This window comes from Grus americana, chromosome 2 (genome assembly GCF_028858705.1).
Source record: "Grus americana isolate bGruAme1 chromosome 2, bGruAme1.mat, whole genome shotgun sequence".
Lineage (NCBI taxonomy): Eukaryota > Metazoa > Chordata > Aves > Gruiformes > Gruidae > Grus > Grus americana.
Window position 1 is genome coordinate 10,179,078 of NC_072853.1, and position 23,006 is coordinate 10,202,083.

Genomic DNA, 23,006 nt, shown 5'->3' on the forward strand with positions numbered 1-23,006 from the left:
ACTTAGCAATTCAGTTATCAAATTAAATAGACTGGAATATTAATATCTCTTCTTTTTTTTAGCATTCTTTTCGCAGATGTTAAAGGATTCACCAACCTCTCCACAACTCTGTCAGCCCAGGAATTGGTTCGAATGCTGAATGAACTCTTTGCCAGATTTGATCGACTAGCACACGTGAGTTAAACACAGTTTATTTGCAAAAGGATGTGAAGTCAGATCTGTATTTTGGAGCTTTGGAAAAGACCCTATGATCACTTTGAACAATATTAATTCAGATTTTCCCCACTGGGATTTTATACAGCTACTGAGGTTGGAAGAAACTCAAAAGTTTCATCAAAAGTGATGAGTTCTGATAGGAAGTGAGAGCTCAGATAGTCATCAGAACTTTGTGCTTCTGTAGTGCTAGACCAAGAATGGCATGAGAGCAGATCTCCTAGGACAGTTTGTAAGGAAGTTTTGTAATTCTCCTCTTTGCTGGAAATAACGCTGGTAGCATAGGCAATGAAGTACATTTAACTGAGTTTAGTTGATAATTTATCCAACCAAATGTAGGCACCTACTATGGGAAAACAGAAATTACATTCTGAATATCATTGACCATGCTCTCTATTTACTATAAAGGGATCCTAGAGTGACTTGCTATTATGTACACATCTACATCCCTCACTAATTTTTATACATTTCTGGTTCAGGGATATTAGGTATTTGTGCACATGTTGCATCAGTAAGACCCTCAGTGTCGTATCTTAGCTTGCAAATTAAAGTCAAGAAGGGCAAGATTTCCATAATTATTCAAAGCCCTTTTGAGTCAGCTATTTTTATCTCAAATAGCAATGTGTTTTCTCATGTACAGAGTGATGCCATAACCCATTGCCTGGACACTGACAAACTAGCAAATGCAATCTACAATATTTGTTTTGCAAACAAAAAAATCCATCAACTCTGATCTACATTAAAACCAAGCAGGGTGAAAGAAATTACCTTAGTCCTGTCTTTTTAGAAAGCTTGTAGGAGTAATCTCTGCTTCTGTATGGCTTAACAAAAATACCTACCCTGAACTGAAGAAACCTATTTTAAACCAAATTAAATGTATATATGTCACAGAAATATTTTAGGAAGAATATGTACACAATATGATTTATTGCCTGTCTTTACATTTCAATTTTGCCTAGCATTCTTGGTAGAACAAATTCTTCTTTCATGATCATTAACCGTATTTTCTAATCATTCCATAAACTATATTTAACCAATAGAGATTTTGTATAGAAGGAGTAGATATAATAAAGCAGTTAAAAACAAGGCAGGCATTTACATCTAAAAGTGTAATCCAGAGAATCTTCCTTCATTTGCCACTTAACACTGAAGGCACTTCCCTGCTTGGTTTTAATATTTTATAGGAACTGAAAATTTTGCTTCTTTAAATGCACAGAGGTTTCCCCCTTCTCTGGGGTTTGTCATACATCTCCTACTTAAACCCTCTAGAAATCTTTCTGTTGCAGTCCTAAACTGATAAATGGAGAGAACTGAATGTGCTGAAATAGAAGTAGGTATCCCAAAAATGTAGGTGAGTAATAAATATACTGGTTTGTCTAACACAGCCAAGAAGTTAATTTCTTACCCAGAAATTTGCAGAGTTTAGGATGACAGAACTTCTGTGTCTGCAAAACTTCATCATCAGGACGGTCACCTCTCAGGTGAATGTCCCAGTCACTAAATTCAAGACTTTAGGCTCCTTCATGTATTTTTTTTCCTGGTCTGTGAATTTGCTTTTCTCTTCTACACATCATTGATTAGACTAATCCAGCTGTAGCCACAGATGTTCTCCGGGAATACATTTGTGTGCTTTGATCAAGCTACTTTTCAGGTTTCTTATTGATAAAAGAAACAGACCAAGCTCATTGTGAAGCTTTTTTCCCTGTAAGATTTATTCCTTCAAACAATTTTTTGGGCTAGTTTTCTGGGCCGCATCCAATTTTTCATACTCTCTTTTAAGGCATAGGTACTAGCACTGAAAGCAGTGTTCCTGGACTAACCTCCACTAGTGTGGTGGAGGTAGATCATCACTGTTCCTCCTCTTCACTCTTTCCTTGATCACTGTCCAAAGATCACGGTTCTGAACATACAGTGATGACATTATTATAGTGAAACATATTATTTTGGGGGTTTTATGGTCTTGCTGTCTGATTATGACCACCATGCCTGCATGGCAGTTGATCATTCTACCGGTCTTATTCCTTCTGCAAATGTTATTAGCAATGGTTTCATCCTTGCCTATACATCCTTGACAAGCCTTTTGGAAAGGGGTCCTTTCAAAACCTCCCTGGAAGTGTCTTCCACTAATGAGGATTACACATTCACATCTAGATTTCAGATCCATCACTTAACTAGTTCTTAATCAGCTTGGCTAGCATAACTCTTTAAAATAGACACTGTTACTCAAACTCTTGGGTTTTGCTAAGAATTATTATCACAGCAAAGGAGTCAGTTGCAGAAAGCTTGAGGCGGTTTCTTTAGATTTTAAGGAAAATCCTTACAAATCCTTATTTACTTCTAAATAAAAGTAGTATTTTATAATATCATATAAAGGATTGTTTGATCTGCTCTATCATCTTACATAAATCATATAGTATTAAGGACGACACTATTTCACAGCTTACTGAAGAATGTAATTTAGCTTAGTTTCTTGTTTCTTTTATTCAGTCTTCCTTCTTGTGCAACGCAGAAGCAATGAGAGCTCTGAGAGTTTTTTTAATCTTCAGTCGGTTACATCAAGTATTATGGCATATGTTGATGCATATAATTAATAACAACAAATTCCATAATATATGTATCATTACCACAGAGCACTCTGAATAAAAAATTAGAACTCAGTTCAATATATCTTATAAGAAAGAAATTTAATATTATGTTATGTACAGCCACTTCCCCTTTCTAATCACTCTATGATATTTGTGAAAGATTTATAGCTATTAAAGATAAAAGTGACAGTTGGAAAGGAAGAAAAATAAGTTGGCATAAAACAGAGATGAAGAAAAGATATCCATCTACTGAAAGGCCCAAACAGAAACTTAATTAATATTAATATTTTCCTTAGGCAGAAATTTTGAGGAGAGAAGGGAAATAAGATGGCATTTGGTAAGACACTTTTAAGCCTAAAAAAGGTCCTGATTTGATGAAATAAGTTATTTTTGATGTTTGTTTTTCCTCTGCCTTCTCTGCAGTGCTAGATGTCAGCTGATGCTATGATTTAAATTGTTTGTCATATTTCTAAATGTATCTACACTGTGGTTAGATTCAGTTTCAGATATGATAAAGAGGAAAGAGTTAAACCCTTGAGGAGCAGACTTCTGTGAGCTTTGTCGCAACAGCAGCTGAGATTTAGTCCAACATCACTGAGACCTAGAGTTAAAATCAAGCCACAATATTTTAATTTAGACACGCATACAAAGATGAACATACAGAGAGTCTTAGGTTTGAGTTTGGACCCATTCTTAATATGAAGCATTGATGCTGAAACTGAAAGATTAAAATCCATAGGTTTCATACAAGAATAAAATGACTGGCCTGTAAGACACTTCATCTCTTTACAGTCTCATCAGCTCTCGTATGACAAACCAGATTACCAGTGCTTCTTACTCAGAGGAACAGTAGATGCTGAATGGAAAAGTCACACTTTAATATCAGCCTTTTTTCTCTTTGTGTCACTAGCCTGGTGTTAGTGAGAGAGTTATTTATGTAACGTGAATCACAGGTTGCTTTTGCTTATTAATTTTTTATTTTTTTTTCTGAGAGGTGGTCTCTTTCTGTAACCTTCTGTTAACTTCTCTCTTGGGAGATTGCAGACAACCTGCCAAGAATTCCTTCCATAGTGTATTACCAGTCTGACTTGTGACTGCGGTTCCAGGGGTGGAAACCAGCCTAACCAGCAGCTCCAGAAGAACTCATCAGCGTATGGCCCCAGTACAACACCTGTACCAGCTGGTGTCAAAGAGGGAAGGGTGGGAGGTGTTAAAGGCTCTTTTGTCTCCCCAGGAAAGACACTCCTGGTGCAGTGCTTTACTGTTCCCTGCCATGTTTAACCTCTGAGCTGGCAGTGCTTTGTTCTTTTGTGAAATGATTTTCCGGCATATAACCCGCAGGACTCTAGAGACTCCCTAAAAAAACCCTGTCTGTTTAAACATATATGCCAGTAAATAAAGGCGTGGATTTCTTCATGCATATATGTTTGGGGTAATGTATTAAGAAGCAGAGTTAACTGGATTATGAGTGTACATATCTGATATTTAGTTAATTATAAAGACGTTGTATGAATTTATAGTAAAGGGAAGGAGTGAATGCTCTTTTTGCACTGCTTAATTCTAGGGTGTTTTCCCTCCTCATCAGTGTCAATAACTAATTGTCTAATACTAATGAAAAAACAACACTATTAAACAATGTTCTTACTAGTGTTGTAGTATTTCAGACGCTAAAGGGCCCAATAAATCATCAAAAGACCTGCACAGTCAAATAAAACCCCAGTCCACAAAACACTTTTAGAATTGATAAACTACAGGCACTTTTTAAAAAACGTCAGATGAAAATGACAGATTAAATAAAATTTCTTTTTCCAAATCTCTCTGCGATTGAGGAACTAAGAGTTATGTAAATCCAAACCTAAAAAAAAGTCAAAACAAACAAAACAACAACAACAAAAAAAAGAAAGAAAAAAACAACCAACCAAACAAAAACCACCCAAACCCAAAAACCCCCAAACCACTTTGTTGACTAAATTGGGATTTCAATGAAATTTAGGCTTCACAAGTATATTCTCGAGAAATGTCCACCTCACCTTTTATGTATCTGCAGTCCTAGAAATTCCTAAGGGGCAGAATTTCCATGCAGAATTGCTCCTACCTTAGCAGGAGAGAAACACACATCCCTAACAGGTTTCCGTGCCTAAAACCACTGGCATAATCTAGTAATTAACACTAGCTGGCATGGATGGTTCTCACCAGACACAACAGCCACAGCTGGTTTTCTTCCACAGTATGGCAAGGGACAGAAGTGTTGGTATAATATATTAGAAAACTCACGCAAGAATGTGCCTCAGTTCCTTCTGCAGGATGAGAGACCCCGTACTCATATTTTCTGTCAACCTGGAGAAGTCCTAACCAACCTGCTATAGGCTATTCTGGGGGAAAAAAAAAAAAAAAAGAAAGAAAGCATTCCTTATATGATCTGTTAAACTATGTAAAAAGAATTTAATATAGGGCTGTATTTAAGTATTCCCTGGTCCAGGCAGAGGATGAAAGATTGCCACATTTTTCCCTTTATGCGTATAAAAAATAGAAACAGTCCTTGCAGCCGTGACCCAAACCGGGTCCTCCTTTCTGCCTGCATCACCGGACTCAAGAACTTCCCTCCATCTGGCTCTGTCAAGGTCCCAGCTCTGTTTTCCAAAGCAACGGAGCTGCAATAGGAGGAATTTGGATGGACCTCTCTCTCCAGCCAACCCCAAAACAGCCCGCTGATGAAGAGCTTTGGCCTAGACCCATTCACGCTGAGAAAGGCCTTTTATCTAGGTTTCCTACACCTTTGGCAAATGTTTCAGGAACTGAGCTATTGTACACAAAGGCCAAGTCCCTGCCTCCTCCCACTCTGGCCGCCTTTTAAAAGGAGATTTCCCTGTATGGTCTCCCTGTTCTGCAGTTCAGTCTCAGTAATTTCTTATCCACAGTGTTCTAAATTTTTAGCTTGAAATTATAAATATTGCAAATGTGGACTTTTCTGTGGGATGTTTGTCAGCCTATGGGATTCTCTTCAAAAGTAGGTGAAGTGATTAATTCACCACAGGCAGAATTGAAAAAGTGGCGTAACTTATAAAACACAATCACTTATTTCCCCTCATCAGAAATTTAGCCGAAGGAAACAAGAAATATTAATTATGTTTCTGACTGTGTCTTTCAGTAATTTGATATTTCTTCAGCTCCGCTTTATGCCAATTTGCTTTTCCTCCTTTCCAATCACTAAGGGTGTATTTAATAAGCTTAAACATAAAACATTCACACGTATGAGGTAATTATTTATGAAAAATCTGCGTATTTTCTTTTCCTCTGGATTAAGGTGGTTTGGAAAAAGATTTCTTATCAATTGCCACTGAATTCATCTAGAATTATTATTATTAATAGTTAAGTGTTGGAGTCTGCTCAATATCCCCAGGCAAGATTTCTACCAATTTCAATTCATTTTGGCAGAATCAAGTCCCTTAATCTTTCACTTGTAGCAAATGAGAAGCTGCATGCGTATATTTTTCATTCATTTTCACTTAATATTAACTTGCAACTCTTAGACACCATTGCAGTGAGATGGTTTTAAGAAGGGGACTTGAGCTCTAGAGTGGCAGGAAAATCTTGAATGCTGTTATTATCATTCTATACCACTGAAGAGTAGGTAAGCCCTCACAAAACTCAGTCTCCTATTTACACTACAGCAAGGCTACCCACATTAGCCATGAATCTAACCTTAATCTACTAATACGACCAGCCTGACAAAGCATCTAGTCTGAACTGTAGATGTGATTAAACTACAGAGTTGTTGGAGGGAATCTCAGGAGACCACGTAGTCCTCCTCTGCCAAAGGCAGACACCATTAGCCCTCTGTCCTTCCTGGCAGTTGTTGAATTATCTTCTTCTAGCTGAAACATTTCCAGTGATAAAAAAATCCACAGTTTACTTCTGAAATAGGTATGATGGGAATAATAAGGGAAGAATAAAAAGGGTAAGGACGATATAGTCAGACTGTAACACAGTGCATGTTTAACAGTCATAACGATTTGACTAACAAGAAAAATAAGGAAGACAAGGAGTGATTTAAGTGCTCTTTGTGGCTTCTTGTGCCAATAGAGACGCCCTGCCTGGCCCTTGCACCGCTCCAGAGGGACATACATCTTATGTCACGTCTGTTAGTCCTGTACGGGTGCCTCACATACCCAAGGGTCTTACTGATGCACCATGAGCTTATGTGTAGACAATTGAACTGAAGCCCAGCCAACTGCTTTAGCTGTGAGCTGAATCGGTCCCTAGGCTTCACTGACTGCATTGCCTGGCTCTCCTTGGACTGTAGTGGCAGCCTTGACTGCTGGCTGACATATGGACACCTATATATAGTCATCTCTGTTTGGATATCTCACTCTGTAGATGACTTCCTGAGCTTTGGCAAATGAGTGAAGAGATGACGTGTCTTGACAAGAAAAAGCATACATTCGTGTGCAGGCGAATGGATTTCCTGTGTCACACACGTGCACTCACATACATCAAACCCTCATTAACAGGTCTTGTTATGCATTAACATTCTTCTTTCTTATTCTTATTTAAAAAATCACATCTTTATGAAGTGGTCGGCCTTGTTCTGATTTTCAGCGAATGAGTAGACATGCAGCCAGGTGACAGAGGTCTCATCTGTCATTAATGGAATCAGCACTTCAACCAGTTTAAATGAGTCATTAAGAACCAAACAGCTGAGATTTTTTTCTGTTGCAGACTATGTTCTGTAACTGTGCTGAATTAGATGCTCACTTACTAGGGGATTCCCACATCTTCAGATAGGCAGGTACTACAGGTGCAAGACTGCATTATAAATGTTGCATTTAAAAATTTAATTATAATACTAAAATATGATACTACTTGAGACTTGTCTTTCTTTCCTGGAAATTGACTGGGTTTCCTTTTTCTTTTTTTTTCCCCCCTATATTATACTATGAGGTTATCAGTTGTAATGTATTTGTAGTAGGTCTGAATGGACTTAAAGTGCTGCTTTTTGCTTTATTCCACCTCAGTCAAACCAATGTGACGTTATAAATGCTCCTTTTACTTTGTAGATGTAAAAAAAAATGGCAGTTAGAATATGAATCAATTGAATGGCACAATTAGAAAATCCAAAAAATTTTAGAATCTGTGTTTTAGAATATCTTTATCTCTTTGCATTTTGTCCAACCAAGGAAAATAGAGAGAAGCTTAGGGAAGCCCATTAACAATTTAACATGCACTGATTTATGCCATTGAGTCCTCACTACTTGTTGATTAATGTTTCCTAGTTTCACTCTACAGGAAAAAAAAATAGGTAGAAAGTGTGGTAAAATTGAACCTCTCATTCTTTCCCTTGAGCAGGAAACATGTAAAAAATGAATATTTTGGTGGATTTTAGGATGTAGAATTTCCATTGCAACCATATGAAATATACCCAATGTTTGCTTGTGTGGGTCTGTAGAGGGGTTGAAGAGAAGGGGACAAGGAAAGAGGAGAGTTATGTATGAATGCTGACATCTTAGAAGCCTGACTTGAATCTTGAATTTCCTTGTGAAGCTTGGGCAGCTAGGCATTGCACTCTGCATGCCAGCAGTGGTATTAGCTGGAGACTTAGCCAAAGCTTCAAACACAGTCAGCTCCTACTGATGGTTTAAGGAGATTTCAGGATGAATCAGCTTACTTTGGCCCTGTGCCCAGTGCAGATTTTACCCTTGCTGGCATGCTTAAAGCTTCAGCTGACTTCTGCAAAAGCTCCGGGTACAAGTGTGTAGGTTCCCTTTGCCACTCTAGGATTTGTAAAAACTTGTCTGAGGTTGACTACAAAGCTTCATTCTTCCTAGGCAAAATCCTGAATAATACCCTGGAGTCCCAGTCATTTGGCCAGTACTCAACTCCTGAGGCACAGTCAGCATTCACATTTGCTCCTACATCCTACTTAAGGTTCTCTCTTCCCCAGTGGGTTTAGTGTGTCCCCACTTCTTTGATTAGTGCAGCCTCCACCACAGGTTGCTAGAGAGAAAGAGAAGAGAAAAATGGAAATAAATACCACAGGGCAAATTTTGCTATCATCTAATGAACCACTTTTACAAATCCTTACCCCACTACCCAGTAATGACCGGTCTTCATTTTAATGTTCTGTCATCGCAGCTTTACTGATTGAGTGGTAATACTGCACTTATTATTTCAATAATTCTCCATCATAAAAACACTTCCCTGACTCAACTTGTAACACTGTCCGCCCCTAGGCACTTGCAGCTCTTCTCAAATTATTGTGGTCTCTGTTCCTGTGCACTGATTGTCTCCCATGAGTGCCAAGCCAGCAGAATACATTGGGCAAATTTACAACTAATCTTGGGCTCACTTGTTTTGCTTGCCTAGGAGCTGCAAAAGTTTTGGCAACTCAGGTATTTCTGCTCACTAGAAAAGGATCTTCCAAAGTAATGATCCAATCACTCAGTAATATATTGTTTCAGTCTATAAAGATATTGTTAATATGTATTCAAGCAAAGAAATTCAGTATTTGCTCCTAGGGTAAAGAATGTCTTTCACTGGATGCCAAATAAATGTCATTTCTCCACATTACAAACCTCATGCAAGACATCTTCTTTGATATCTTTGGCTTGCAGATACTTGATCAGCTCCTGTAGATGTTGGGAATGCTTCGGTGTGACAGTGGAAACTAGGTGGGAAGTGTTTATCTGTGGCAGGAAAGAGGTTTTTCATTTATTTCCAGTGTACAAAAGGGGCAGAAAGGATGCCCTGGAGAAATATAGTCTAAAATGGGTTATTCATTATCTCAGCTGGCGTTTCTGAATCCTTGGCCTAGCTTCCAGCCTAACTCTGACGAAGCCTTTCCAACCATCAGCAAGGACATATCTGACTAGCATAACACAAAAATCACTATATCCTTTTAAACTGAAAATGTAAAGGTACTTTATTTCAAAAGTGAAATAAATCAATATTGTACCAATCACAAGCAGGAGACATCCAGCAACATGTTGTTAATATTTTTTTCCAGTGCTTTTTTCAACTGCTTTCACGTTGATCTTAAAATTATGAAAACATAACTGCAAATCTTTGCTTTCCTTTTGATACATTTACATACAGGAACATCATTGTCTCAGAATAAAGATCCTGGGAGACTGTTACTACTGCGTGTCAGGGCTCCCAGAACCTCGCCAGGACCACGCACACTGCTGTGTTGAAATGGGGCTCAGCATGATCAAAACTATCAGGTAATGACTTTTTTTTTTTCCTTCTTCTTCTTCTTCTTCTTCTTCTTCTTCTTCTTCTTCTTCTTCTTCTTCTTCTTCTTCTTCTTTCATTGTTTTCTGTCAGTATGCTGAACTTCTTATCTGAGAATGCTATTACTAGACAAGTAATTCCTGTGGTGGTTCAGGAACCACTGGATCATCACTGTGAAAAGGGCAGGGCTTTTTTGATCCATGTAATGCCTGGCAATAGATACTGAACACATTTTATTAACCTGTGCCGTTTCAGAGCCTGTAACGCGATAGCTGTGTGTTCGTTGCGAGTGACAGGTTTCACGGATCTTAACAGCTCTCACTTTGCACTGCTGTCATTTTTAAGAGGAGGCTGATGAGGAGGAGACTGAATTGCTTCCAATAATCTCTTTAATAAAATAAAACAACAGTGTAAACACTGAATAGCTATGGCAATACTTTAGCTTGGAAACTAACTCATAGACAAACTCATAAGCACTAAGATTTGGCAGATGAGCAAATTTTACTTATTAAATTAGGTCAGTGCTTAAATCCACAAAGGCTTGAAGTGTTTTAATTAAGGGATGTGTACCCATCATGTAAATATGGTTGTGTTGCTGATAGATTATTGTGTTTTGATCAGGATTAATAATAACAGTGTTTCAACGGTCCATGTATAGAGCTTGTCCAATGATTTACCGTCACAGTGGCCAACATTTATTGACCCAAGAGAGGTTTTCTCCATCTTTTTTATCCTCTCTATCAATGTGGCTGAGTTCCCTTTCTCCCAACCCTTCTTCTGTTGCTTTCTTCCCTAAAACAGTGGTGCCTAACCTGAGCACTCTCCTCATTCCATGGATGTTTTGCTGTCCAATCTCTTTGTCTGCTTCTTTTCCAGACTGCTTTCCTCCTTTAGTCTGAGTTTGTCTCATTGCATACATCCGACAGTTAATGCGTACTGCAGCTACATTACTGAGATCTTAATAGAGAAAGAATTTGACAAAAATTAATTAATGGAAAATGTAACTGAATAATGATTATGCAACAATGATCTCTAAGAAGATTGGATTCAATTATCACAGACTAAATGTTGCACAAAGTAATCAATATTTTGCTTCTGGAATCCCCACAGTGCAAACGAAACATGAATTAGAGAACATACACAGATGAAAAAAGCTACCAGCATTGTTAAAAATTCTTGGACACATACATCAAATCATTTGCATTTGCTTGGTAATACCATCTGCAGCAAACCCATTGTAAGTCATTCTTCTTCTAAGACAGTAAATTTCTCTGAATCTCCTTACACATGTGGAAGTCTGTAACACCCTGGTGTCCTTTTATGAACCGGGTCTCAAAGGCAGTGATGCAGTAGAAATGGTACTGTAGTTTTAGTGCTTTAAATGACACAGTTATATTTAGTGGGAGCTGAGAAAACAAAGTCCATTAGGACTTTGGTCATCCGAGGCTAGTTCAGTTCAGATTGCTTCCAATTTATTTGATAATCTCAGTATCTGAATTTCTGACCACTCAATGAGCATGGTTTTTTTCCCCAGGCTTTTCTGTTCAGAGTGTAGGAGTCTTATGTTACTTATCTTAATGTGTGCTCATGTAATTCACAGGGAGGACCAATCCTTCCATGGGATATTACAAATACTTCAGTCCACATTTCTGACAGAATTTGTAATTATCTACAGTTAATTAATCAGAACTTAAATTAGTAGATAACTCTCACATTTAAAATGAAAAAAAAAAAAACCAAAAAACAAAAAACCAAACCCCACCTTCTTTAGAAAACTGAGTTTCTACTGTACTGGTCACTGCAGAATTTGATTAGATCTAAAAACTGCTAGAAATGACATTTTGATGATTATAAAACTTTTTAGCTTCGTCTGAAGATTTCACAAAATGCATGTTTTGTATGTCCAAAATAACAGGGAGATGATCCAAGATATGAGAAACCATCATTCAGACTTCACAATTACATTAAAGTTATGTAAACGAACTCAAAACCTTCTTGCAAATCAAAGGATGTTTTCTGGAGATTTCCAAAAATTTCACTACTCATAAAGCCTACATGAACAGTTGTTTCTTCACCCTCTCGCAGAGGTACATCTTAGCTTTTAAATCTTAGCTATATTGTAGCTCAAGCACTTAGCCTAGCTCAAGAATTAGACATTAAAAAAAAAAAAAAAGTATTTATGCTACAACATTCCACTTATAATTGAGATTTTGGCACCTAGATTGTGGACAACAATCCAGGTACTTTTAGAACTCCTGTATCGGTTTAAATTATATATGCAATTTAAATTAGGCAGACCAGATCTTCCCCTGCAGGTCCACCAAGGTTCCTGTTCTCTCCATTGACAATAGGTAGCTGGTAACATTTCAAGGATCAGTACCAACACTTCTGGCGAGGCAGTGCCCAAAAATCTATCACCTCGGGGTACCATTACTGAATTTTCCTTCTAGTCTTCTTGATGACTGTGTGGTCAGCAGGACTTGAACGAGAATTTCAAATCTATTCATTACACAGCATGTAAAATAAATCTACATGGACAGATTGGCTCACAAGGGGCTTCTGGGTATTTTACTATAGCTCATATACATACAGCTAAAGCATTAAATTATTGTTAATTGAGACTCTACAATTTGATCTTAAGCTCATATAACAAGGAATTAGACTTGAGTCTTGCTACTCCACTTCTCTCTTTGCAGATGTAAGGAAATATTCAGAGTGCAACAAAATAATCCAAGGTCGTTATTTTCTCTGTAACGATTTTTTGCATCACTGTGTCTTGTTACGAATATTATAAAAGAAAATCTATTATTGTTATTCCGCTCTGTCTTCTTGTACTTTGCTCCCTAACCATTGAGTACAATTGAAATACAACTTTCAGCCATGGGAAGGTTTCATGACATCTGATATTTACTCTAAAGCAAGGAGGCTTTCCCCCATCACATTTGTGCATGAGCAAAAATCCCAACTCTGGCTGTCCTGCAAAACCCAACCTCCCGTAAACTCTCTTAGGTGCAGTTGGAAATACAAATTAAAATAAAAAAACCCAAGCTCTTCACAAGGGTTCATTTATTTAGCTGGTTCTCATATCTTTTCACACACAGCGTAACTCTTCCTGTATTTAATTTTATTGTATTAATGCCTGTCTGTACTGACAGGTGATAGAAATGAGATACTAGTGGAATGTTTAGTCATCAGATGATAATGTTTCATTTTAACAGTTATCACTCAAGCTAAATGGGTGTCAGAGATAACACTCAGGGAAACTAAATCTGCAACTGCTCTTACCTATAAAAAAGAGGAGCCATCTTATCTTTATCATCTTTATGTCTATATGGGGAGGGAAAGATTTGTAAGAAGAAAGCAGTCAATGGTGTTTTCATTGTGTGTTAGTGAAATTCCAAAGCTGTGTTGGAGTGCCAGATGGATGGGATATGTGATAAAAATCAGGATGGAGATATCTATTTGCTGAAAGTCAAATATGGAACATGAGCTAATAATAAAATGAGATAGTTTTGATGAGACAATTGCTTCCTCAAATATATTAAAATGGATGTAAAATAGCTAAGAGAAAGATACACAAAATAAAAGTAATTCTGAACTGAGATAATTTCTAAATATCACATTATGCTCCAGAAGGAGGTTAGTATGCTTGTTCATTGGAGTTTTCCATTCTTCAGGTTGGGCTGTGAGGAGAGGAATAGCTGCATAAAGTGTAATAAGGAAAGTTCCGAGGGAAAGTGAGGTAAAGGAGAAAGGAGAGGAAGCAGGAAAGAAAATGGAAGCAGAGGAAAAACTGTGAAGAGAGATGAAGGAAATAATCATAAAGAGGAGGAGAGGGTACTTCCAAAGAGGAAATAATAGAGCACAGCCAGTCAATGTCAAGAACGAGATGAGAATAATGAATCTTGATGTGGTGGTTTTATTGTAAAAAGCTTGTTAAATATTTTTATAAAGGTGCATGAAAAAGTCACAAAAATAATTTTTGAAGCAGAAGTGCCTTTAAAATAAGAGAATCTAGAAGTTTGATCTGTTTAGCTGAGAAAAAAAAAAAAAAGGATTGAGAAGTTATTAGGTAGCAGGACATACAGATTTTATGGTAGAAAACACTAGATTTAATATGGGCAATGGTATTACTAAGAGAAGCGATGGCTTTTCTGTCCCTTGGTGTTTTCAAATCAAAACTGAATTTCTTCCTAGCGTAAACACTTCCTTCAGGCACAAGTTACTGGAACACAAACAAGCACGAGTGGGTAAAATGTACCGGCCGGTGTGGCACAGGGTATCAAGGTGGGCAATGTAACTGTCCCTTCTGCTCTTCAGCTTGGGACACAGAGCAGCGTTACGTGACAGGAGCTGCCTCCGGGGGCTAAAGGTTGCTGCTTTCACCACCTCCTTCTCAAATGTCCTTATTCCTAAAATCCCTCTGCCTGGGAAGAGAGGGGAGGGAGACTGTGTGAGGCCCAGCTCCTCAAGGACTCGCTCACATGGTATGATGATGGAAATCCAACAACTATCCAGATGATGGAAATTCAAACAAAACTTTATGCTGGTATATTTGTTTGGTAAGTCAAGGAGTTCTGAGTGATTTCATCTCTTGTGATTTCATCTCTTGGATCATTTCCCACTAAAATACCATCTGAAAGAGTAATTATTATGACAGAAAAAATAGTCCCAGCATACAATGTAAGATAAACTCCAGAAATTAGATAACAGCTTGTCTTCATTAAAAGTCTGTAATTAACTACTAATATTAACATCAGTTCATGAGAGAGGGGAAAAAAAGAAAACCAAACAAAAAAACCCAAACAAACAAAACCCAACCCAAACAAAAAAAAACCCCAAAGCCCCACAACTATTTTAGATGATCTCAGAGACTGACCTGGCAGGTATCCTGCCTTTTGCAGGCAAAAAATGCTTTTAATTTCATCTGTCAGATATTAAAAAAAATCATGAAGTGATCAATGCTGCTTAAAGAAGTTACTTAGGCAGTGAAACAGCCAGAAATTGCTTTCATATTCCATGATTAATAAATCATTAGATAATAATATAATTGATCCAGTTCCGGATTCCTTCCACAGATTATTTGTTGTATAATGTGCAAGGCTCAGCCCATGTTGTAATGAGCCCCGATTCGCAGAAGACAGAATAATGCTTCACAAAACCAAAACCTATTGCTTCCCTTCATTTCTACACGGTGGTGGAAAGGGCTTTGCAAGATATTCACAAGTTCAGCCAGCACTGTTCAGACGGGCCCCAGAGTGAATAGGTTTCACGCTGGGACTGGATCACATCGTCACCTCCACGTGTCCATTTCAGCCATCGACTGCGAACGAACAGAGCGTCATAACAGCAGATCTTTCCTTGTTTTTGCTGTCGGGTGACTATATGAACTGAACTGGGTAGAGACTAATAGGTTCATGTACCTCTGAGACCTCTTTGAATGTGTCACCAAATACAATCAAAGCTATGTTGGCAAGATGGCATAGGAGTGTATATATTTATATAGCTTTTTATAACATAGTTTTCAAATTAAAAAGCAGACTTCTGACAATATTGTTTGTAGCCCCTTGTGTTATATTAGTTTCCTGCTTCTCAGAGCAGACAGACATAAGAAACTTGAATACAGCACTGGTTTAACTCTGTCCATGTTGCTATAGTATCCACGTGAACTCAGAGCAAGTCAGTTATATTAATGATAAGTCTGATGATATGAAATTTCTCCAGATAATAGTTTCTGCTGACACTGGAATCCAGCTCTAATTCCAAGGTAAACTCACCCTGGAGCTATTTTAAAGTGGCTTCTTGGGATAATATATACCTTAAATAGTAAATTCAATGCTGTGTAAAGTCCATCTACAAAGTGTTATATCCTGTGAGTCATAGTACCTGAGCTGTATTCTTTGAACTGTTCAGTAGTTTAGTTCACCCTGTTACCTAGCTTTTCTAAAAATAATGGGTAGCTCCGTCACAAGCATAACACAGTTCCCAGAGTCACACCAAAAAGAGTGCTTACCTCACTTCACCTACTACTGTCTCCTGTCAGCACCAAACGCACTTGAGCTAATTTAGGAAAATTCCACAAATCTGTTGAGTCCAACAAAAAAAAAAAAAAAAAAATTGTCTATATAATTGAACCTTAGGATCATAGGATAGTTCAGTTTGGAGGGGACATCAGGAGATCACTAGTCCCACCTTCTGCTCAAAGCAGGGTCAGCTATGACCCTTATTTACTTCAACCAGAATACATAGACTTTCCTACTACATCTGCATAAGGATGACAGTGGCTGTGCCTTGATGGGTAAATTAAACAGCCCCAGGGAGTGTTAGCTGTCACCAAAAAAAAGTGGCACAGGCTGGCCAACTCCATTCTTCTAAACTATTTTAGCTTCCAAAACTAGGCAGTTGCATTCAAATTGCTCACTGGAAATGGTCTTTGTCACATGCAACCTCCTGAACCTGGAGACAGGTTGTGAGAGAGCTCGTTGGCCAGGAAAAAACATTCTGGGGATGTTTTAAATATCTCAAACCATAGACAGAACCTTGCGCAGTTAAACTGGTCAGCACAGATGCAGCCAGTGTGTCACCGTCTGAACCCGCAAGGTGTGAATTCCAGGGCATTCAGAATTTTGGCAGCTACAGAAAAGGTTGAAAAGCAGATTTCTGACTTCTGGCTCACCTTTACATGCAAATAGGAAAGCCTCTGATTAACAGCACAAAAATCAAATACCCATCAAAGAATGCCGGCCAGAAGGAAATGCCAGGATCCAATTAGAATCAATTAAATTTTTATCACTGACTTAACTGAAATGAGATATGGCATGAATAGCATCAGTCACAGTTGCCTCAGCCTGGATAAGATATCAGACAGCTTGCGAGGTAAACAGGGCTGCTTTATAGATCATCAATAATGCAGCTTCATGCATGCCCTTTATCAACATGTTTGTAGAGAGCCTGTAAAACAGTTGAAACTTTTTTTTTTTTTTAATTAGAAGCTTCATTGATAGCTGAATAAATTTAAAAGGCAGAAGAACTAAAAGATGTGGAATGCCTGAGCTTATGCAAAATGAACACTCTTCATTTTTTCACTGTCTAGTACATGTTATTATTTATGAGAAGCTTTTTTTCTGAATAGATGACAACTACCCCTCTTGATGAAAATGATCCAGTGTTCTGTGTTTCAAAGTTTTCAATTGTTTTGTTTTTTTTTTTCCTATAGAAGTATGTAAACAAGACTCTTAAAGTATGTCATAGTCTGGCTATTAGGGAGATTGATTTGCTCATTGTGAAGTTCCATTCTCTACATAATTTAGAAATTTGTTTCACCCCATGTAACTCTAAATTTAAAAGAAAAATAATAAATCCATGGCTTTTTACATACTAATCATTCACCTCACTTTTAAACTACAACCATTTATTCTTTATTCAATTTAAAACCTTACAACAAAAGTTTAATGAAAACTAATGTCTCCACAAACAGGTTCCCAATGACTCTGCTCTCAGTCTTGTGTTGCAAATAATAAAGCGATGAGAGCCGGACCAGATTGCTGTTCTGCTTTGATTCATGTTCTGGACAGGGTCTGTTTAAATATATCTCAGACTGCCTGTGGCTCGATTCAATCAGGTCCCCTCATGTAATTAGTTTCCTACCTATCAACAAAAGAGTACATTGCTGTGAAGGGCGAGTGAGAGGAGGATGTGACGATGGGGGCCCTGCAGGTGCACCAGCACTGCAGCAGATAGAAAAACAGAACAGCCTTCAGTCAAAGGATGCAGGCAGGTAGCCAAATCCACACTGACTGCAGATGAAGAGGTGAGATCAAATATCACCTGAGCAGCACACAAGAATAAGTTGCTGGGAGGTTGTGAAAGACAACAGATGAGGCAAGGGAGATAGGATCTTGATCAGGGTCTGCAGGGTCATGCAGGAGTGGGTGTGGACAGCACAGCTATATGAAGTTTTGGACAAATGCAGAAGTCCTATGTGGCTGATTGAGGCTGACGAAGCCTTTTCAGGCCAATATCACATTTTCATTATAAAGGAAAAGTTAAAATTCAGCAATCCTTAGTGAACACTCTGGAAACAGAGGGATTGCACCATCATTTATACCTGATCTCTCCAATGAGATCTTTGTGTGTTAGTTCTCATATAGGGTACAAATACAAGACCATAATTTATTTAACCAGTATTTAACAGAACAGAATATAATAGAACAGAACAGAATAGACTAGTTCAGTTGGAAGTGACCTGCAAGGATCGTCTAGTCCAACTGCCTGACCACTTCAGGGCTGACCAAACTTTAAAGCATGTTATTAAGGGTTTTGTCCAAATGCCTCTTAAACACTGACAGGCTTGGGGCATCAACCACCTCTCTAGGAAGCCTGTTCCAGTGTTTGACCACCCTCTTGGTAGAGAAATGCTTCCTAATGTCCAGTCCAAATCTCCCCTGGCGCAGCTTTGAACCATTCCCACGTGTCCTATCACTGGATGCCAGGGAGAAGAGCTCAGCACCTCCCTCCCCACTTCCCCTTCTCAGGAAGCTGCAGAGAGCAATGAGGTTGCCCCTCAGCCTCCTTTTCTCCAAACTAGACAAAACCAGAGCCCTTAGCTGCTTCTCACAGGACTTTCCTTCCAGCCTTTTCACCAGCTTTGTTGCCCTCTTCTGGAGACATTTAATGACCTTCGCATCCTTCTTAAATTGTGGGGCCCAGAACTGCACACAGTACTCAAGGTGAGGCCGCACCAATGCTGAAGCGGGACAATCCTCTCTTTTGACCGGCTGGTTATACTGTGTTCAATACACCCCAGGATGTGGGTTAAATTCCATGCCATTGATGATCACCCAATGCTAGCATTTGTCCAATGTGAAATACTAGTATTTATTAGCAATTAAATATTATGGTACTAAAAATCTGAATTGGTCTAATAGAGTGTGTGTATATACATACATAGAGAGAGAGATTACACAAATATATGCTATTAGACCATTTTATTAAACTTGAGGTCCTTTTATTGTGTGCATTTTTCAATGAAAAGCTTTTTACTCAATTATTCCTCTGGATCTAATTAGCTTTTTATTTCAAGATAAGGAAATCAGACATAAAATGAGAAATAATTATCTTAGTCTGAACAAAAGAAAAAGGCAGACTGGGGAAATAATCATGTGGGGAGTTGTGTGATAATTCCTCTGACACTTATGAGTGTTAGTTTTGATATTTTTGTAGCATATCTATAAAAATTCTTCAAAACACATTACAAATAGCAGCGTTTTTACTTCTCTTAACTCTTCTCATAATATTTAAGGCGACTTCAGAGTGGAGGAGTTGTTTTCATGTCCCATCTTCCAGAGAGACGTGTGTGTTTGTTTAATTTCGATATTCCGAGCCTTCTTGCTTGAAAAGTAGTGAAGAAATTTGTAAATGAAAACTATAAACTCAGAGTATCAGAACACAGATAAATCCATTCTCAAAGCTTCTTTTTTGATTATTATATGATTAACTTTTATAAACCTCTTCTTTTTAGATATCTGAAATATGTTAGCTTCCTTATGTGATGAACAGATCTTGCTGTAGGCAAACGACTGCACTGGGACTTATCACATGTATGCTTTTCTCCAAGGTTTCAGAATATGCACGAAAGGGAAATAAAGATGAATTGCTTATTTTCAATTCCTCACATTTTTATACAACTAGTTTCTTTCCATTTTAAAGCTCTTATTTCTCCCCCCCCCAACTGAATTGATGCCCTGTTGAACCAATGGAAGGCCAAATATTGAATGCAGTAAGAATTTACCCTTTTCTCCTCTAGAGAGGGTCTGTCAAGGTTATGACTGAGGCATCTGAAGCAATGGTAGTTAGCTTCAGAGTTGTGAAATAGAGCTGTTTATTTTTTGCCTGCTCTGTTGTGTGATCTTGCTGTGCTGCTATTGACTTCAGTGACCGTCGAACTGGGACTCTCTACAGGGAAACAGCAGCCTTCTTTGTAGACCAACAGGAGCAACGTGCTTTTCCTATCCTGAACGTGCTATTCAAATGTTAATGAATACTAGCTTTAATAATATTTCTGGTGTAAATAAATGTTTTCACATGGGAAGAACCGGAGAAGTGCACTCTTTGTCATACCAACGGATACAGCTCTATGATTTTAGTTGTGAGCTTCCCACTGTGACGTGCTGGAGAATCTCAATACTGATTTGGAAGAGTCAGTCCTAGGTCTAAGACACTACTAAGGTGCCTGTGGCTATGAATGATATATCTTGTCTTGTATCAGAAGAGGAAGGTAGTATTTTAACACGGTAAAATTCCCTTTATAACCAATAGGTTATAAAGGTAATATTATTAATTGAAAACATTGTTGTGACAAAGTCCTTTTTTTGAGACTGTTAACAAATACGCCCACGTGTGTTTACTTTTGAAGAGGTGAAATGGTCTTTGCCATCACACAGAATGGAAGAAACTGATTGGAGAGTCACACTGTTATCATAACAGAGCAAATGGTGTTCTGGTCAAATCTACTGAAAATAATTCACCTTTGGACAAAGAGTAACTCTGGAAAATTGCAGTCAATAAAGTAACATTTTGGAAATATTAAAAATTATTCAAAAAATGTTATAGAATATAAAAGTATATAATGGTTTTTGTAATGTTGTTGAATGGTCTTTTATAATTCCAAGCTAAAGGACTCAGTGAGTCCAGACAATTGACTCAGATTTCTTTTTCTTTCCCTATCTCTGTCTTTCTGTCTGATAGGAACAATAACATGTGCCACTGAACCATGCATGCAATTAAGCGCTTAATGATAATCTGGCTTTTAGAGTCATTTTATCACTACTTGTACTTTGCTACCTAGAAAGTTATCTCTTCATTTTACAGACTAAGTGGTTCTTTATAACAAATGACATCATTGTATTTTACATCATACCCTTTTCTAAAAGAGATGAAAAAATGCAGCATATACTTTCATGAGTCTGGTCTTTTGTTTGTTTTGTTTTGTTTTGTTTAAAGATATGTTAGGTCAAGAACGAAGCATGACATTGACATGAGAATAGGGATACATTCGGGATCGGTTCTGTGTGGAGTGCTGGGCCTGCGAAAGTGGCAGTTTGATGTCTGGTCATGGGACGTGGATATCGCAAACAAACTCGAGTCAGGTGGAATTCCGGGGTAAGGCAACGTGTATTTCCCACAGTCAGAAGACATTGCCAACACGGCACACTGTTAACTTTGCCAATAGATTAACTGTCTTACATTATTTCATCAACTATGAACTTTTTTTTTTTTGGTGTTTTGGGATTGGCATGGATTTGTGAGGCTATAGCCAAAAAGGGTAGAAATGGTTAGCTTGCAGAAGTATTGGAAAAGACAAAAATAGTTCTTTTTCTTTTCCAGCTATGATTTCCTGAAAAAGGTCAGTGGCTGTATTCAGCCCATGTAATACTCAGAGGTAGCCCAAATTTCCCAGTTAGATGTTGACCATTCCCGAGTTTTTCCAAGCTTCATTGTCTTGTCCTTTGCATTCAAACGCTGTTGTGAGGCACAAGGCTGTAATTTATTTTATTTCATAATCCACAAACTATGGGAAGAATTATGTGTTCATAGGTTGTTACACTAATAACCAGGTGTTATGGACAGCAGGCTCTCTAGGAAGTCTTTTAAATAATTTGATGCTTTAGTAGATCTTTTGAGACATTTATGTCAGCCTGTCTATATGTGAAAATATATGGTTTGCATTGAGCTGCCTAGTTTTCTTTGTCTGAGGTGGCTGATTCACCAGGAAGACAAAATGTTATTTCTGCCTGACAAGGCTTATATCTCACAATAGTTTGGAAGTTGAAAATCCTGAATTTGAATCAACAGTAGTGGTTGCAGGAATACTCTGTTCACTTTCAGTTCCACCTTCCAATGATGAAACATGGAACAAAAGATCCCCTACAACAATTCAATTTTTGGCAATGGAACACAGAAGCAATAGCAGCGAACATCTTAATGCACAAAAAGTCTAAGCGATGCTGTCATCTTGAGTGAGACAAGTTTTAAGTCATCAAATCTGAGTCATGTGCTGTACTCCCTACACACACATCAGGATCTGTCAGAGCTGTCATGTTCCCAGGAAGTTAGAAAGCTATTTGCTTTATATTGCATTTGCAAATATGGGCCCATTCCACTGTTCCCCATAGTAGACCTTTATACTAATATATATTCTTAGAATCAGCAGAAAATTAAACATTGCATGCTCTGAAAACAACTTCTATACTCTACGTATGTCACCAGTGTATGAAATTGCAGAAAAAAATTTTCTTTCCCTGCTGTTTATCCCACGATAGCCCCAGATGACTAAGAAAGGTCACATGCTGCTTTGTTAACATGAGCAAATCAATTATCTAAGTTTCACCATCCGCACCTGCAAAAAGTCTAGTTTATTGCTGTTAATACGTGCAAGTAGTACAGCTATTAATGAATAACCCAGAGAATGCAGCACCTTGCTGTTGTTGATAAAATGCCTGGCTAGGTTGCAGTCTGTTGGAGCAGAGCGATTTCCACTCCTGTATATCAGTTTGCCAGCAGAACAAAGCCTGTGTGTGACAGCAATTCACTAAGTCCCTCAAAACAGTGATTTACATCAGGCTTTCCTAATGCGCAGAGCAGATTTAATAGAGCAGTTAAGTTCACTTCAGCCTCTCCTTACTTCTCCCTGCCACCAGCATTCAAATCCCCCCTGCTCGCCACACTACCGAGATCATTCCTATTCCCAGAGCTGCCCTGCTTTCCTCTTTTTCACCAGAAAAGCTGCCCTGGGGTTATGAATGGTCCTGCTCCCACAGCGTGAAACAAGAGCTAAGATGAACCACAGCCCTTTCCTGAGCACACAGCAGAGGCAGGCAGCTCACCTGCCCAGGATGGAGAGGATCCCTCCACCCCATCTGGGGGCAGGAGAGAAGGGGCTCAGCTCTCCTCCTCAACGGTTGCGTATCACCCTGGGAC

At 38.3% G+C, this 23,006-nt stretch overlaps 1 protein-coding gene across 2 annotated transcripts in view; it reads left to right on the forward strand.

Annotated features, from left to right (window-relative positions):
* Positions 1-23,006, forward strand: part of ADCY8 (adenylate cyclase 8) — a 129,411-nt gene that overhangs the window by 55,208 nt on the left and 51,197 nt on the right. For both annotated transcript variants that reach the window (XM_054816995.1, XM_054816996.1), the window contains exons 4-6: positions 63-174; positions 9,891-10,018; positions 21,030-21,188. In XM_054816995.1, the coding sequence (XP_054672970.1) occupies positions 63-174; positions 9,891-10,018; positions 21,030-21,188 (399 nt within the window). The remainder of the gene's footprint in view (positions 1-62; positions 175-9,890; positions 10,019-21,029; positions 21,189-23,006) is intronic.